Genomic DNA, 16,948 nt, shown 5'->3' on the forward strand with positions numbered 1-16,948 from the left:
TCTCCAGGATCCCATCATCAGAACTGGGTTCTGAGAAAAATGGGACCAATCTGTATGCATATACATTCAATCAAAAAAAATTTTTCAAAATCGGTCTAGTAACGACGGAGATATCGAGGAACATTAAAAAAAAGAAAAACATACAGACGACTTGATAACGCCTTCCTTTGAGATTTGGAAGGCGGTTAAAAATTGAGAGGACTCGAAACACGAAGACACGAAGCAAAGACGCACGAAGTTAAGATAAAACGGAAAAACCCTGTGGACCTTTTCAGTTCTAGACCAGTTGCTACTGACCCCGCTATTAGCCTCTGCCTCTGGGCGTAAAGCATTATATTGTACAATATATAAACTCGCGCCAGGTACATAATATATTTCTAAACATAATACACAAATTAATACATTAAATTATACATATTTATTTAAATAATGAAAAATATTTGCGTTATGAAATGGAAAGATCGGGTAGCCTCGGTGCATATCTAAGACCTGCTTGACAAGTTCAATGAGTAGGTATACCTACTACTGACTAAGGTCTGATTTACACGGTACGAAAACTCGCATGCGAGTGTGCTCAATTGCACGTATCGTCAAAAATTCGTAATGTGACTAAAATTGCAAGCGAATTCCCGTATAGTTGTAATAAGCCCTGAGATTCAGTCGGAATTGTTCTGCAATTGCCCAAAATTCGCCGAGATGTCTGACCGCTCCCTTACAAAGGATTATTACACGGCCCACTTAACCTCCTAATAGGCTTTTCTCGTGCTGGCTTCAATAAAGACTGGCAATTAATAAGTGCTGCTAAATGGCAGCGAACCCTGCCCATAAGTAATTGATGACGTTTGCAACATGTGTATTAACAAGCGCTGATATAATGCTGAAGTCACATTTTATCTTTGGTATTTAAATGTCTGGATGAAATGCTATAAAGCTTATTATTTTTCATACATGCTAGCGGTATACTGAATTATTATAGAATCGTGTAGGGTAAATTGCCAGTAACTGGCCAGTGTCCAATAACTGGCCATGCAGTGTCCAATAAATAAACAAAAAATAAATCCTCTTTACATATAATTATTATAGCTCATTTTTTACATAAAGTTTCTATCGCTGGCCACTTTTCAGTAACCGGCCACGTTATGCTGGTAGCCAGTCACTGGAAGGGGGTAGTTACTGAAAATTTACCGTATACGCTAATTTCAATTTTACTGTGTTTTATAACCCTCGGTTTAGCGCATGGTAGACTGGTAGAGAATGCCTCCTGAAGTCCGCCATTTGTCCTTTTCTAATGTGTGTGGTGCAGAAAGCTTAAATTACGAGTACAAGCAAGGAATTACACTGGAATGAACGAATCATGAGGTATTAGCCACAGATGAGTCTTATTGTCCATCTTCTGGGCTCATCATTAGATCTAGAAATAATATATTATTCCATGGTCGAATATGAATTTTAGATATTCATATTTATTATGTACAGTCACCTGCAGAGAAAAGTAGACCCCCTTGCATACAAATTTATATGCAGGGGGGTCTACTTTTCTCTGTAGCTGACTGTACAATCGATGAATCAATCAATCCTCAGGAAGAACATTAATGAGCTTTAAGTAAATAAAACACATTTTTTCTTAAAATAGGTACTATATTGATATTAAATAAAATGAAATAAAAACAACGCTGCAAAAGAAATTACTTAACATAATATTATTTGTTATACTTTCAGAATACATAATCATGATTTTAATACCTATCACGTTACATTACATAATATGGTCAAATGATGCAAAAAGTTACAAAATCGTGTTTTCTAAAATCAACCTGTTTTATGTCAGTATATTATTAACACTTATTTTCTAAAATTAATAAAAAAAAATTAAGGACTTACTTTACTTTTAAAAAAATCTATTTAAATGATTAAAATATTTTTTTTTACTGATTTGCTAAAAAAACTTGTAACGACAAACATGATTTAATCGCACCTACTTAATCGCGGTTTGATAACTGAACATATTTCCTTGAACATTCTCGAGAAACTGACATAGTTGCTTTTGAACTTGAAACTAATTAAGAAACCGTCTACCCTCTTGCTTCAGCTTCTTTCAAAGTAGACGGCAGCTCCTTGTTTTTCGTCTCAGGTAAACACAGAGTTAAACCGCTGCCTATTAGTGCCAGTAGCGCGAATACATAACCCGCAACGATAGGATTCAGTATATTGATCTGTGGAGCTATCATCATACCGGCCCTAGACAATACTGTCAACACACCCAGTGCCGAATTGCGGATCGGAGTCGGAAATAGTTCCACGCCATAAAGGAACACCACAATAAAGGACATGAAAAAGAAACAATTTGAAATACACGCGAATACCACTTTTAGCCATTTTGGGTCATAGTTACTTATTAGAACAGTAATTACCATAAATGCGCCAGCTAAGAAATTAGTTGAACCAAGAAATAATTTCCTTCCAATTCTGTTGAGCAAAAATACACTCACAAGAGTACCTGGTATCACTATCGCAGCAGAAATGGATATATTCGCATGGATATCACCACTCATCTTGGATATGTACTGTGAGACGCCGTAGTATCCCATGCCGCAGACGAGGTACTTTCATCGCATTTGCTGTTTAAAGGTCTCATTGCGTCTACGTGTACTGAAGCATAATGTACTATTTTATTCCCAAGGGAATAATGGATTTAGTTTTAAAAATTAATACAATCCGTACAATACTTCAAGCAAAGGATGTTTCAATCAGCCAAGGATTTTTGTTGCACAACCAAAATTTGACTATTAAGCTACAAAAGATATTATACGGTATGAAAAATGCAATTTATTTATGTTTTAGAATTATTTCAGTGTGTTTTGCATTTATTTCGTAAATTTAACTCAGATAAATCGTTATAATTTACAATCTGACAATATGTTCGCGACTCGCGCTTGACCGCGTGCTAGCGCGAGGCGCCCACCATTGCCTAGCAACGGAGAGTACAACAGATCAAAATTAATGAATGAATGAGTAAAAATTTAGCTCAATTATATGATTTATAATTTATATGCATTTTTGAACATTGCATTTAATTTATAAGCAGGATTTTCGTGTTACTTTTCGTCCAAAAAGTGTTTCTTATCAAAAATAATGGAATTTAATGTGAATAATCTGATATAGATGAATATACACTACTGGTCTTTGCGCCGTCGTTGCGTTGAAGGTTTTGCCTAATGACTTTTTTTTTGTATTTTTCTCTCAAATGTGACGAAAAACATTGTGTGTAACTCAGGAGGTAAGGATATTAAATACTCGTATCTATGCGGCTGTCGTGAATATATCAAGACACTCGTATTTAATGACCCCCTTACCTCCCTTGTTGCCCAATGTACTATTGTATGGTATCTAAATGTTTGATCCTTAAAGCGCCCGATTATTCGAACTATAGAGCAATACTACTACTATTGTCCACAATCTACAACTTATATTCGAGTAAGTTTTAGATTATATGTGGAAGGTTTTGGACTGTAGTTATTTTATATTGCGTGTGTGAGAATGACATACATCAGGGATAGCTTTAAATCTAGATTTTAACTTGATATGACGTGCAACATATCCTTGAATCCTTAACTGACTTAGTGACAATTTTGCAAGAGTGGTTGATGATGATGCCAATGAAATATTACATCAATAAATACTCACAACTTTGCAATTGACTGTATCGCCTTCACAGTCCTTTCTTTGTACTTTCTAGTTAGGAGCCATAACGGAGATTCGTTTAAAAAGAAAACAGATAACCCGAACAAGAACATAGGAACAGAAATGGCTAACTGAAAGTGAAAAGCGTTTCTTAGCCCATACGATACTCCGGCTAAAATTAGGTGACTGAGATTAATAGGTATGTGGTACAGCGCAGTGATAGTCTCCCGATATTTAGTTCCAGTGTATTCCATTAAGAGTACAAAGCTAGTGACGATGGTACCACCGGCACCAACGCCTTCGAAAAACCTTAAGGTGAAGAAGGCTTTCATGTTTGGGGACTGGCTGACAGCAACTCCAAAGATTCCGGTGAGAAAGAAGCTTATGCTGTACATCATTAGTCGACCAAATCTGAAAATAATTTACCGGGTTACATTTAAATTTCTCCTTTAATGTATGCTATTTGAGAAATACATTTAATATATTACCTGTCAGATAATATTCCAAATAACAAAGCTCCAACTAACATTCCACCAAATGCACATGTTTCCGATAAGCTGATTTCTTTCTTCTTGTCACAAATCAACCCAAATTTAGTCTGTACAGTCTCCGAGAACACGCTCCTGTCCCATGAAGGGTTGTCACATGGACACATTTCCGTGTTCGACAGCCGTACCGCGCTACCACAAGAGTACGTCATTGGCGGGTTTAAAATCATCAGGTTGAGAATATGCCACATTGCTGGAATTTTGCTTATAAACACTACAAAGTAAACCACAGTATGGTATTTGGTGATTACATTAAATCGAGCCTCCACGGGGTTCGAAGCTGCCGTTCTGAAAATATCTCTCAAGACCGACATTGACTACTATTTACAGAAATCCATTCGAGATATAAGTATTAAAACATTATTACAAATTTTGACTAAAATGTAGCAGAAAACAATCAACAACATCCACGTGGATACAGAAATTACATTCTAATAATTGACAATTTAATGTCATACAAATGTCATATATTATAATAATTGTCAATTGATGTTAATTAAACGAATAGATTTCAAAAAGATTTCGTTCAATCATAGTTCAATGTTTACAAAAATACGAATAAAGGTGCGACTACACCGCTGCTTAAAGGAAAGCGCAGTGACTTTCGTATGCAGCGGTGTGGGGAGCATGCGGTAAAAACGGTAGGTACGGATACGATGCGTCACTGCAATTTCGTACCGTTGCCGTTTTTTGATCAGCGGTGTGAAGAGCATGCGGTAAAAACAAAAACGGTACGGATACCGTCGCCGTTTTAACCCTTAACCCCGCGTATGCGGCCTGTCAATTTTAAAATAGAACAATAGATTAAAATTCCCGCGCACGGATCCGTGTCTAAGCATACGAGGGGTTAAATGCATAGTGATGTATATATGCATAATGCATTTTGGACTCTATTGACAGCTTGTCAAAATTCATATAAATCTTTGTCAAGGTCATGCATTTAAGGGTTAAGCAGCGGTGTGGTCGCACCTTAACACCTGTTAAAAATTTAGATGTAGCAGCCGTAGCTTGAAAAATTAGGGTAAGTTAGATTTTCAAGCGTCTGGCAAAAGTTGTGGCCGGTGGAAATGGTCAGGAAATGATGATTATTAATTCCTGACAGTTTTTCTAACATATGTTCAAAAATCAGCCATCAGAATTTATGGGAAAATAGTGTTTAAAAAATACATACAGCAAAAATGGCCGCCGGGCCGAAATACTTATCCATGAAATATCTAAATGGCAGACATTAAACGTCGCCGTCGATACGAACAACATTATCCAAAAGTTTCATCTTGAGAAAATGAGGAAGGTCTGGCGGCTCTGGGCTCTCGCTCTATTGTTTCACTGAGCAAAAAAAAAACTCGTGGCGTCATTATTAATAGACCCAGAGCCCAGGCCCGCCAGACCTTCCTCAAATTCTCAAGGATGAAACTTTGGGACAATGTAGAGTTCACATCGGCGTTTAATGTGTGCATATTTTCTAGTTCGGCCCATCGGCCAATTTTTTGCTATCAAGTGATGAAGGTGAAAAAAAAGTGCTTACTTTCCTTAAATTCTCAAGACTGATTTTTAGGGTTCCGTAGTCAACTAGGAACCCTTATAGTTTCGCCATGTCTGTCTGTCCGTCCGTCCGTCCGTCCGTCCGTCCGTCCGTCCGCGGATAATCTCAGTAACCGTTAGCACTAGAAAGCTGAAATATGGTACCAATATGTATATGAATCACGCCGACAAAGTGCAAAAATAAAAAATGGAAAAAAATGTTTTATTAGGGTACCCCCCCTACATGTAAAGTGGGGGCTGAAATTTTTTTTCATTCCAACCCTAACGTGTGATATATTTTTGGATAGGTATTTAAAAAGGGTTTGCCAAGATCGTTTTTTGATAATATTTATATTTTCGGAAATAATCGCTCCTAAAGGAAAAAAAAGTGCGTCCCCCCCCCTCTAACTTTTGAACCATATGTTTAAAAAATATGAAAAAAATCACAAAAGTAGAACTTTCTAAAGACTTTCTAGGAAAATTGTTTTGAACTTGATAGGTTCAGTAGTTTTTGAGAAAAATACGGAAAACTACGGAACCCTACACTGAGCGTGGCCCGACACGCTCTTGGCCGGTTTTATATAATTATGTGTTAGAGAGCACGTTGTTAGAAATTGGTTATCATCAATGCCAGACCGTTTCCGCCGGCCATAACTTTTACCAGACGCGACAAAGTTGGCAAAAAACGACTCTAACTTATCTCATTTTCTCAAGCCTGATTTTGATATATGATACGCAGGGACCTATAACTAGACCGTTTGTAAGCAGCCAGACCAAACGGATGGACCCAACCATCCGCCAGACCGACTTAAAGTTTCGATATGAGCATTAGTAGAATTGAAATATTCCGGGTCTATAAAAGCTAAAAACTTGAATTTTCTACATCAAGCTACGTGTATATTGTATACTTGACGTAATAAGCGACTTTCAAAAATTTTACTTCTAAGGAAATAAAAAAATGAAAGTTTATATGTGGTGCAAGATTAATTTTAAGCTATGAATTTTATTTACACTGCCTAAGTACATGTGTATTTTATTATAAATATAACTTTTACCAGACGCGACAAAGTTGGCAAAAAACGACTCTAACTTACCTCATTTTCTCAAGCCTGATTTTGGTATATGATACGCAGGGACCTGTAACCAGACCGTTTGTAAGCAGCCAGACCAATCGGATGGACCCAACCTTCCGCCAGACCGACTTAAAGTTTCGATATGAGCATTAGTAGAATTGAAATATTCTGGGTCTATAAAAGCTAAAAACTTGAATTTTCTACATTAAGCTACGTGTATATTGTATACTTCACGTAATAAGCGACTTTCAAAAATTTTACTTCTAAGGAAATAAAAAAATTAAAGTTTATATGTGGTGCAAGATTAATTTTAAGCTATGAATTTTATTTACACTGCGTAAGTACATGTGTATTTTATTATAAATATAACTTTTACCAGACGCGACAAAGTTGGCAAAAAACGACTCTAACTTACCTCATTTTCTCAAGCCTGATTTTGATATATGATACGCAGGGACCTGTAACTAGACCATTTGTAAGCAGCCAGACCAATCGGATGGACCCAACCATCCGCCAGACCGACTTAAAGTTTCGATATGAGCATTAGTAGAATTAGAGCTTACAAACGGTCTAGTTATAGGTCCCTGCGTATCATATATCACAATCAGGCTTGAGAAAATGAGGTAAGTTAGAGTCGTTTTTCGCCAACTTTGTCGCGTCTGGTAAAAGTTATGGCCGGCGGAAACGGTCTGGCATTGATGATAACCAATTTCTAACAACGTGCTCTAACACATATATAAAAATCAGCCTTGAGAATTTAAGGAAAGTAAGCACTTTTTTTTTTTCACCTTCATCACTTGATAGCAAAAAATTGGCCGATGGGCCGAACTAGAAAATATGCACACATTAAACGCCGATGTGAACTCTACATTGTCCCAAAGTTTCATCCTTGAGAATTTGAGGAAGGTCTGGCGGGCCTGGGCTCTTGATCTATAACATTTTACGGCTACGCCTCAAATAAAAATGTTACCCACCCCGCCTTTTTTGACCTCTTAAATGCCGGTTGCATAGAATACTATTCTTACCTTATCGGCTAGGAATATATATAGTAAAATACAGGGTTATAGAATATTATTTATTAAATGATCGTTTTGAGTATTACCAAAATGTCCTCTTAAAATATCTACCTATTGCTTAATACACGGTGCTCACGGTGGTTAACAACATATTCCTGATCCCATTTAAGACTAAAATAACCACAAAATTAAAATTTTGGAAAAAAACCCCGACATAGTGGATCAATTTTCATGAAACATGGCTAAGCACCACTCCCGACGAATTCAGCTTTCAAACAAAAAAAAAATCTAAAACGCTTAATCCGTTCGGGAGCTACGATGCCACAGACAGACACACACACAGACAGACAGAGAAACAGACAAACAGACACGTCAAACTTATAACACCCGCCGTTTTTGCGTCGGGGGTTAGAAAAAAATTAGGTTTTTAGAAAAAAAGTTAAATACTCATTTTAAGTGCCAGTTTTATGAATTTTACTTATAAGAGAAAAAATATTAAAAAAGGTAGTAAAAAAAATACAATTTTTCTTTTTGCCAAATTTCCTCATATTGTTTTGTCTTGTATAATTTCCTCATCATTACCTCATTATTTTCTTTCTTTTGGCCTCAGAAACGAGTGGTTAAAATTATTCGGTTATCTCATGAGCACCGTGTATAAAAATATTTGAATTTACATTCATTATTGTTTTGATAATTATTACAGTCTGACCAAAAAGAGTAGAAATAAAAAAAAAGTGGTAAGTCATCCCTTTCAAATCAATGCTTGTGAGAAAACGGGACGACACTATAGGATGTTGCCATTCTTTAATTTCTTCTTGTTTGGTGAGACTGCACATGCGTTACATTTTAGGGCAAGAAATGAATTTAATGCTTGGCCTTTATACTTATTGCATTTATTTTAGTGTCACTGGGTTATTGCTTCTTGCCATCAGTTTGACTCTCAAATCTGACATGAGCACTTTCTTCTAAGGTAGAAGGTAATACGGTTCCCTTTGTCTCGGGAAGAAAAAAAGTTACAAAACCACCAATACAAGCCAAAATCCCAAACACAGTAGCCGCCCCAATATTCGATAAATTATTTATTTGAGGACCTAATACCTGGCCAACTCTGGACATCAGTGATAAAGCACCTAATGATGAACTACGTATATTTGTAGGAAATAATTCAACACCATAAAGAAAAATGACAATAAAAGCCATGTAACATGAAGAACTGGAAATGCAAGCGCAAATAGTTCTTATCCAACTAGGTTTAAAAGTCGCAGGAATAGCAACTACGATTAACATGAACCCGCCAGCTACGAACATAGTTATTCTAAGGAATGGTCTCCTCCCGAGCCTATTTATTACAAATATGCTAATAAAGGTCCCGATCAGTAAGAAAAATCCATTGAACACTGTACTTAAATGTACTTGCGGGTTCATTTTTCCTATGAATTGTGAAACTCCGTAATAGCACATTCCACAAACGAAATAAAGATAAGCCATAAGGCAAAAATTTTTTGTGTGGAGTCTGTATCTAAAGATGTGATAAAATTGCATTTCTTGAATTTTCGCGTCACTCAGTGATGCAACGTATGCTTCAACCTCAGATCTGACCGTATCATAGGGTTGTTTATTGCTGAAAGAAGAAAATTACTTATTTGAATCAAATAATCACAAGCACATAAAAGTTTAGTAACTACGAATTCTGAAGCAATAGTACATTACATCAGAGGCCGGGAAAATGAGGATTTCCGGCCAAGTGGGTATATACGGATAGGGATACGAGGCCGGGAATCCGTTTTCACGCCGAGGCATAGTGCTTTTCTCAAACATACAATGAAATAAATAAAAAATGCTCTAAAGGACAATATTTTATAAAAAAAAGTTACTTTGCAGGCCAAGGCCTAAAAAATAATATGAAATCCCTTTACAGTCCTCTCGAGTTGTTGCGCCCAAAAAGCGATACTTCCCAGCCCATTTTAAGGAACGTAAAGACAATATTTCATTGCATGTTTGAGAAAATATTTATTATACAGTTAAAAGAAAATGCACATAATTACAAACGATTACGATTATTTGTAAGCTACAGGCCGGTAAAGTGAGGATTTCCGGACGTGGAGGTGGAGATATCCTTACGAAGCCGGAAATCCGTTTTAACACCGAGTAGCTGCTTTTCTCAAACACGCAATGAAACAAAAAATGCTCAGAGAATATTTTCTTATCGCCGTGTCTTGCGTGGGTGACGGTCGCGCGACCGTCGCCGTCGCGTCTCATACTTCCATATCGATAAGGTTTGATTTCGTATGCGTCGCATCGCCGTCGCGCGACCATCGCGCGACCGTCGCCCACGCAAGCCACGGCGTAAATGTTTTGGATTTCTGGTAATACATAATCATCATAGACAATCATAACGTCTCGAGTTTATTTCGTAACAACATCGAGATTTTTGCTTTTGTTCCCGACGTTTTAGTATAAATGACAATGTTGTCAAAAATTTTAAAAAGTTACAATGCCTGGGCCTCAAAAGTACTATGGAATCCCTTTTTAGGCGTCTCGAGTTGTTGCGCCCAAAAAGCGATACTTCCGAGCCCATTCATATAACTATTATAAAGAAACGTAAAGACAATAATACATGTTTCATTGCATGTTTGAGATTTTTTTTTACTTTGGACGTTAAGACTTGAATTCATCACTACACTCACTACATTTTAGAAATATTTTTCTGTCTTGTGACACAATCTACTATTTGAGAAAAAATCTATTACGCCTCATAGGTAGTATAATCTTAAGCGATTCACCCCAAGTTTTGACTCTACTCATAGTAGCACTAGACCCTACTCATAGTGTTGTGTTCCTGCCGGTGAGTAAGGCTGCCAGAGCTCAAAGAGGGTGCGGTGTGCTGACGACGGGAGGACTTACGGAACTAATTTGTTCCGTCTATTGTCCTTTGCGTCGTCGGCAACCCGAACCATCCTTGGAACTTGTACACTCCTTTTTTCTGTGTACTTATACTTAACACAGCAAAAGGGAGTGTATAAGTTTCTAATGGGGTGGCAACGCGCATGTGACACTCCTTGAGTTACAGGTGTCCACAGGTTACGGTGACCGCTTTCCATTAGGCAGACCGTATGCTTGTTTGCCACCGACGTAGTATAAAAAAAAATCAAAACTGTACGAAAATGAGCTCAACATCGAATTATCTACTCACAAACGACAAAACTTCTCCATGACTTTAACCGCCTCTTCTGTCCTGTTTCTGTCCATTAACCATTTCGGTGATTCCAAGAGTATGAATTTCATGAAAAAGAACGCCATAACAGGCACAGAGATAGCTAGTTGGAACTGATCACAATCCCTGAGCAGGTATGATATGCCGGCCATAACGATGAGTCCCGTGTTACCGGCGATGTGGACGAATGCAGATACAGACGAGCGGAATGAGGAGCCACAATACTCCACGCTCAGTACGAAGCCGGTGACGATTGCACCACCGGACCCGAACCCTTCTATGAATCTCATAACGCAAAAGATCGCAAATGACGGAGCGAACGACACTAGGCAACCTGCCACGCCGATGATTAACTGACATGTAGCATATAACATTAGGCGCCCGTATCTGAAATTCGACAAAAATAATTAATTATATTTCCTTCACGTACTTGACTTGATGGATTTAAATTCATATGCTTTCTTTTTAATTGAGGCAGGTTGGAAATCCTAATAAAAGTATTTGCTCGGTTTTTAGGGTTCCGTAGTCAACTAGGAACCCTTATAGTTTCGCCATGTCTGTCTGTCCGTCCGTCCGTCCGTCCGTCCGCGGATAATCTCAGTAACCGTTAGCACTAGAAAGCTGAAATATGGTACCAATATGTATATCAATCACGCCAACAAAAAGCAAAAATAAAACATGGAAAAACTTGTTTTATTAGGGTAGGGTGTAGGGGGGCTACATGTAAAGTGGGGGCTGATATTTTTTTTCATTTTAACCCTAACGTGTGATATACTGTTGGATAGGTATTTAAAAATGAATAAGGGTTTACTAAGATCGTTTTTTGATAATATTAATATTTTTGGAAACAATCGCTCCTAGAGGAAAAAAAAGTGTGTCCCCCCCTCTAACTTTTGAACCATACGTTTAAAAAATATTAAAAATCACAAAAGTAGAACTTTATAAAGACTTTCTAGGAAAATGGTTTTGAACTTGATAGGTTCAGTAGTTTTTGAGAAAAATACGGAAAACTACGGAACCCTACACTGAGCGTGGCCCGACACGCTCTTGGCCGGTTTTTTGGTATAAGGGGAGTGTAAGAAAATGACAAGGAACGGATGCCGAGGTGCCGAGGAAAAATGCAAATCTGAATACTTGCGTTTACTTTCACGGTTAAACTAAGAATATGAATACAAATGATCTTATGATTAATTACAACTAGGTTAAGTGGGAAATTGTCATGCGTATGCAAAATGACGTTCTACTTTTGGACAAAGTCCAGATGCATCAATTGCATTAAGACGTCATTTTGGGTCAGATTGAATATGCGTAGTTGCAAAAATGTACATTTTTGTACAGGGAGATCAGCTTGGTAAATTAAAGAAAACAATTAACTATGGTACCTATATGATAGATTTCTTTATGACTGTAACTGTTTAACCGGCAGCCATTGCAGCTGATTGAAGTTATATGGGAGCAATTTTAAAGTGTTTCAGTTACCTCGCTGTTTTACTCAACCAACTTAACCTTACAGGGTTGCTAATGAAATTAGTTAAGTACTTTTTTAGAACATCAACTACACATTAAATGTATGTATGAGTACATTACCGGCAATAACAAAATACAAAAAGAAGGCCGTAAAAATATCTGAGACGATCTGATTTCTAGAACCTCAGCCTTCTTGTTGAACGATGTTATTAACGGTGGCTACAGGTATGAAAAAGTAAAAACTGTTGAAGTTACCTATCAGCCAAACTTCCACATACAATAGCACCTATGAGCAAACCGAAATATAAAATGCTTTCACTATAACTAACATAGAGTGCTTTCTCGCATATCATCCCATATTTGGTCGCCACAGTTTTCGTGAACACGCTGTAATCCCAGACGGGGTTGTCGCAGGGACACGTTCCCGTTTCATTACTTGTACCACAAGTAAATGTCATCGGCGGATTAAGGAAGATTAAGTTAAGCGTGTGCCAAACAGACAAAAATTTAGTACAGAAATAAATAGAAATAAAATAAAAGTGGTATTTTGTAAATTTCTGAAAATATGCCTCGATGGGATTAACAACCATGGTGAAAATAATCGAATTAAAAATGTTTTAATAACATATTAGGTACTAAAATTTTACATGATTTTGGGAGCATGTATGACAAACGTTCATAGACTTTTGATAGACGTTTATTATTTTTCATTACCAGCCATTTTTTTTGCATAGAGTCTGTTTGGAAAGAGTCGTATAAGGAATGACAACAACACTGGAGCAACACTGGGGCGCAAAGCAGTTATGGAATGTAGAAATAATAATCTAATCTATACGCATGAGGTTCTAAGCCGGGCGCCTTCGGTGCTCTGAGATACTTAAGAGGCCATTCAACGAAAACGTCGTAATAATGTAAAATTGATAGTTTTAGTCGGCAAAATGCTACACTTTCCGTCATCTAACAGACTTATTAAGTTCATGATTCGATTAGGACATCTTCTTAACTTACATGTTGTGAGACTGGATTTTTAAAAACTAACTCACTTAATTAATTATGATTTTTTTTCTGGTGCATGTTTAGGAAAACCCGCGAAAAGTGCTGACTTAGTCCGTCTAATTTGTAAAATTTGGATAGTTTTGAATGATTCAAGTGGTAAATTTGTATTATGTATAGTGTACTACAATCTTCTGAGACTACTTCTTTGTTATAAGGCTTTAGAATAGAGTAAATGAGGATATGATGAATCCAATTTGTTTCAGAAATCACCTCAGAATAAGTGTCAATTTCTTCGAAAACTTACGTGTTTTTGAAGTAGTTTTAATATAAAAATAATCTGCAACGCTTACTCGAACAGATTTTATGCAAAAGCTTTCTATTAATTGCAATTTAATATTTTTGACGATTTTATAAAAATGCCTCCTTATTACCGGTTACGCGCGCTTGCGATGTCAGTACCGCGGCAGAGCTTGTAGAGGCAGGACGTTTGTCAATCCGCTCCGCACGCAGCTCGACGATCGCGAAATTATTTTGTGCGGCAGCCGCCGTGTCCAAAACCGCACTTGTGTGCGTGTTTGGCTGAAAAATGAAAATGAAATATTTATTACTGCTTTATCATTTATTTGCTGTACTGTTGCATGTATACTGCGACCGAAAACTTTGATCCTTGGGTTGACGACTTTGGTAACTAACTAATTAACCTGACTAATATTTTTAGTAAGTATTATTTAATATTGAATATCATTTTAGGTTACTGACTCGTCTCAACAAAATCTTTGACAATAGATGGTACTCAGGATCTGATGATGAAGTCAGATGCTAGTCATGAGTTCTCATCAACCAGGTCATGAAACCATTTCGTGTTTGGGCTCGTTTGATTCGCCTCAACAAGATCTTTGACAAGAGGTATGGTACCCAGGATCTGATGATGAAGCCGGAAGGTAGTCAAGAGAATTCAACAACCAGGTCTTGAAACCACTTCGTGTTTGGGCTCGTTTGATTCGTCTCAACAAGATCTTTGACAAGAGATGGTAATCACTCTTTTATACTCTGGCGCATCCACTGTCTCAGTGTGTCACCAGTCAATTAAAGCAGGTAGGCGTAGCGTAGAGTTGTATTTCCTTACAAAAAACTAATACATAGATGTGGACCTTCCTGTGCTCCTTGCAATTAAAACATAATATTTAAAATCCGGCCAAGAGCGTGTCGGGCCACGCTCAGTGTAGGGTTCCGTAGTTTTCCGTATTTTTGTCAAAAACTACAGAACCTATCAAGTTCAAAACAGTTTTCTTAGAAAGTTTATAAAGTTCTACTTTTGTGATTTTTTAAATATATTTTCCTTTAGGAGCGATTATTTCCGAAAATATTAATATTATCAAAAAACAATATCAGTAATTCATTTTTAAATACCTATCCAACAATATATCACACGTTAGGGTTGAAGTGAAAAAATCACTCCCTACTTTACGTGTAGGGGGGGGGAGGTACCCTCATAAAACATTTTTTCCACTTTTTATTTTTGCACTTTGTCGGCGTGACTGATATACATATTACCAATTTTCAGCTCTCTAGTGCTAACGGTCACTGAGATTATCCGCGGACGGACGGACAGACTACGAAACCCTAAAAACACAATAACACATTTTAAATATGAAAAAAACTACTTAAAATTAAAGAAAACCATCTTAGTTCCATTATACATATGTACCTAGAAAACAGTATATCATATACAAAATGAAATAAAACTAAGAAAACGGATTATATTCATTATACGCGATATAATCTGATTCCATAAATTGATTTCATGAGTTACTATCGCGGTGACAGAAGACAATATTATATACACAATTTATTATGTTATAAAAGTTTTTTAATTTATTTCTTCCAAGGCTACACACGTTTTAATGTAAAAACTGTGATACGTTTAATAATTAAACTAAAAGGTCAAGTATTTATGCACGAAGTCATGTATGAAAATATGTAATATATATATATTGTAACGTTATACGTTACATGAAACTATTATCACTCAAATAAATAAAATCATAAATAAATGTACCTCTTAAAACTATATATTTTACAAGCTAATACTTATAACTATTTACAATATACATCTATTTTAAACAAACAAAGTGCAACAGTGTTCGTCGGCGCCGTTTTAGCGCTCCCAGAATAATATCGCGTGCAACATTTTAGCGCCCCGGCAACTAGTCCTTTTGTTTGTCACATCTGGTGACACCTATATCACAGCGGTGCTTAGCCGCGCGACCATTTCCGATCTTCATTCGATACAGAACGCACGGCACATTAATATCGGTCTTTATACATGTATCGTTTCGACATGTAACCAATTAAATATTTTGTCGTCTCTAAACGTTCGTCGAAGTGCTCAACGTTAATATTTTTATAGTAACGCGAGTGTAATAAACCCCAAATTGGGTAAGTGGTACATTTAATAACTCAGATGTAGTTAATTTTGCTTATTAGATTAAAAGACTTTGTGTTGTAATTTTAGTATTTTTAGTGCTTAAAATATCTTCCTCAAACATCAACCTATTAAATACTAAATACTGTAAACTATTTTGCACAATCATTTCGTTGTAACGGTATTGCATCAGAATTTATTTCCACCCTCATTTTAAAAAATGTAAACTGCTGCATCATCTTTCCAAAATGTAATCTCCGATTCTGATTGTGAACATCCACGGCATCACTGCTACATCTTAGGTGCTTTCTCTTCCTTCCGCTTGCCGAGGATGTTCACAAATCATGCAGCCGGACTGTTTTCTCATGGATTTGGATGACGCGTTCCAGGGTCCAAGGTTCGGGCTGTCATTTGGAGTGTCGACTCCACCACAGCCACATCACCACCATCGCTACTCTCGCCAGGCAGAGCAGACCTCCCTTGCCGAGCCCTCGGACAGCCCCTGAGTACCTACGGTCGGCTGCATTTCCAGAGGGGCGTCCCCCCACCGACGGCACAAACCAGGCGAGAGTACCTAACCGCAGTGTAGACAGGATTTTGTGTGAATTTATAAAAACTAGAACCTACGACCTAAATTAGCTCAAAATTTAATCATTAAATTTCTCGTTTCCGAACTTCGTCTCCGTTTCCGACATTTAAATAAATTAATATTTTTTTTGCACGAATTTGGATTACTCATTTATCTCTTTTAGCTAGTAATTCAGACCTTAATCGTGACACTGGCGCCCTCTAACGTGGTTAAATTCACACAAATCCTATTTATTCTCGGCTTTTGTAGTTAGTGTATGTTGGTGGCTTTTATTTTGTGCAACGTTTTCTTTTGGTTTTTATTTGCTACTAAGGTGCACTATTATTAGTAAAGCCGTGGGAAGTATTTTTTATTTTTGTAAGTTATTGTTAAAATTTATATCTACCCACATTTTTTTGAATTTAATAAATTGTATATT

At 36.9% G+C, this 16,948-nt stretch overlaps 3 protein-coding genes and 1 long non-coding RNA gene across 4 annotated transcripts; 1 reads left to right on the plus strand and 3 right to left on the minus strand.

The window, feature by feature from the left end:
- Window positions 1-1,904: 1,904 nt before the first annotated feature.
- LOC125229094 (organic cation transporter protein-like) lies at window positions 1,905-3,596 on the minus strand. The gene is made up of 2 exons (XM_048133872.1): window positions 3,588-3,596; window positions 1,905-2,603 (listed from the first exon to the last, which is right to left on the minus strand). Exons 1-2 carry the CDS (start codon window positions 3,594-3,596, stop codon window positions 2,073-2,075), a joined length of 540 nt encoding a protein of 179 aa, XP_047989829.1. The 3' UTR covers window positions 1,905-2,072.
- Window positions 3,597-3,680: 84 nt separating this feature from the next.
- LOC125229095 (solute carrier family 22 member 3-like) lies at window positions 3,681-4,618 on the minus strand. The gene is made up of 2 exons (XM_048133874.1): window positions 4,170-4,618; window positions 3,681-4,092 (listed from the first exon to the last, which is right to left on the minus strand). Exons 1-2 carry the CDS (start codon window positions 4,541-4,543, stop codon window positions 3,681-3,683), a joined length of 786 nt encoding a protein of 261 aa, XP_047989831.1. The 5' UTR covers window positions 4,544-4,618.
- Window positions 4,619-11,028: 6,410 nt separating this feature from the next.
- LOC125229096 (solute carrier family 22 member 3-like) lies at window positions 11,029-12,978 on the minus strand. Its single transcript, XM_048133875.1, has 2 exons — window positions 12,776-12,978; window positions 11,029-11,440 (listed from the first exon to the last, which is right to left on the minus strand). Exons 1-2 carry the CDS (start codon window positions 12,976-12,978, stop codon window positions 11,029-11,031), a joined length of 615 nt encoding a protein of 204 aa, XP_047989832.1.
- Window positions 12,979-15,777: 2,799 nt separating this feature from the next.
- On the plus strand, window positions 15,778-16,658 carry LOC125228862. The gene is made up of 2 exons (XR_007177337.1): window positions 15,778-15,955; window positions 16,331-16,658. It is a non-coding gene; the product is annotated as an uncharacterized LOC125228862 (long non-coding RNA).
- The last annotated feature ends 290 nt before the right edge of the window (window positions 16,659-16,948 follow it).

Source organism: Leguminivora glycinivorella, chromosome 8 (genome assembly GCF_023078275.1).
Source record: "Leguminivora glycinivorella isolate SPB_JAAS2020 chromosome 8, LegGlyc_1.1, whole genome shotgun sequence".
Taxonomy (NCBI): Eukaryota; Metazoa; Arthropoda; class Insecta; order Lepidoptera; family Tortricidae; genus Leguminivora; species Leguminivora glycinivorella.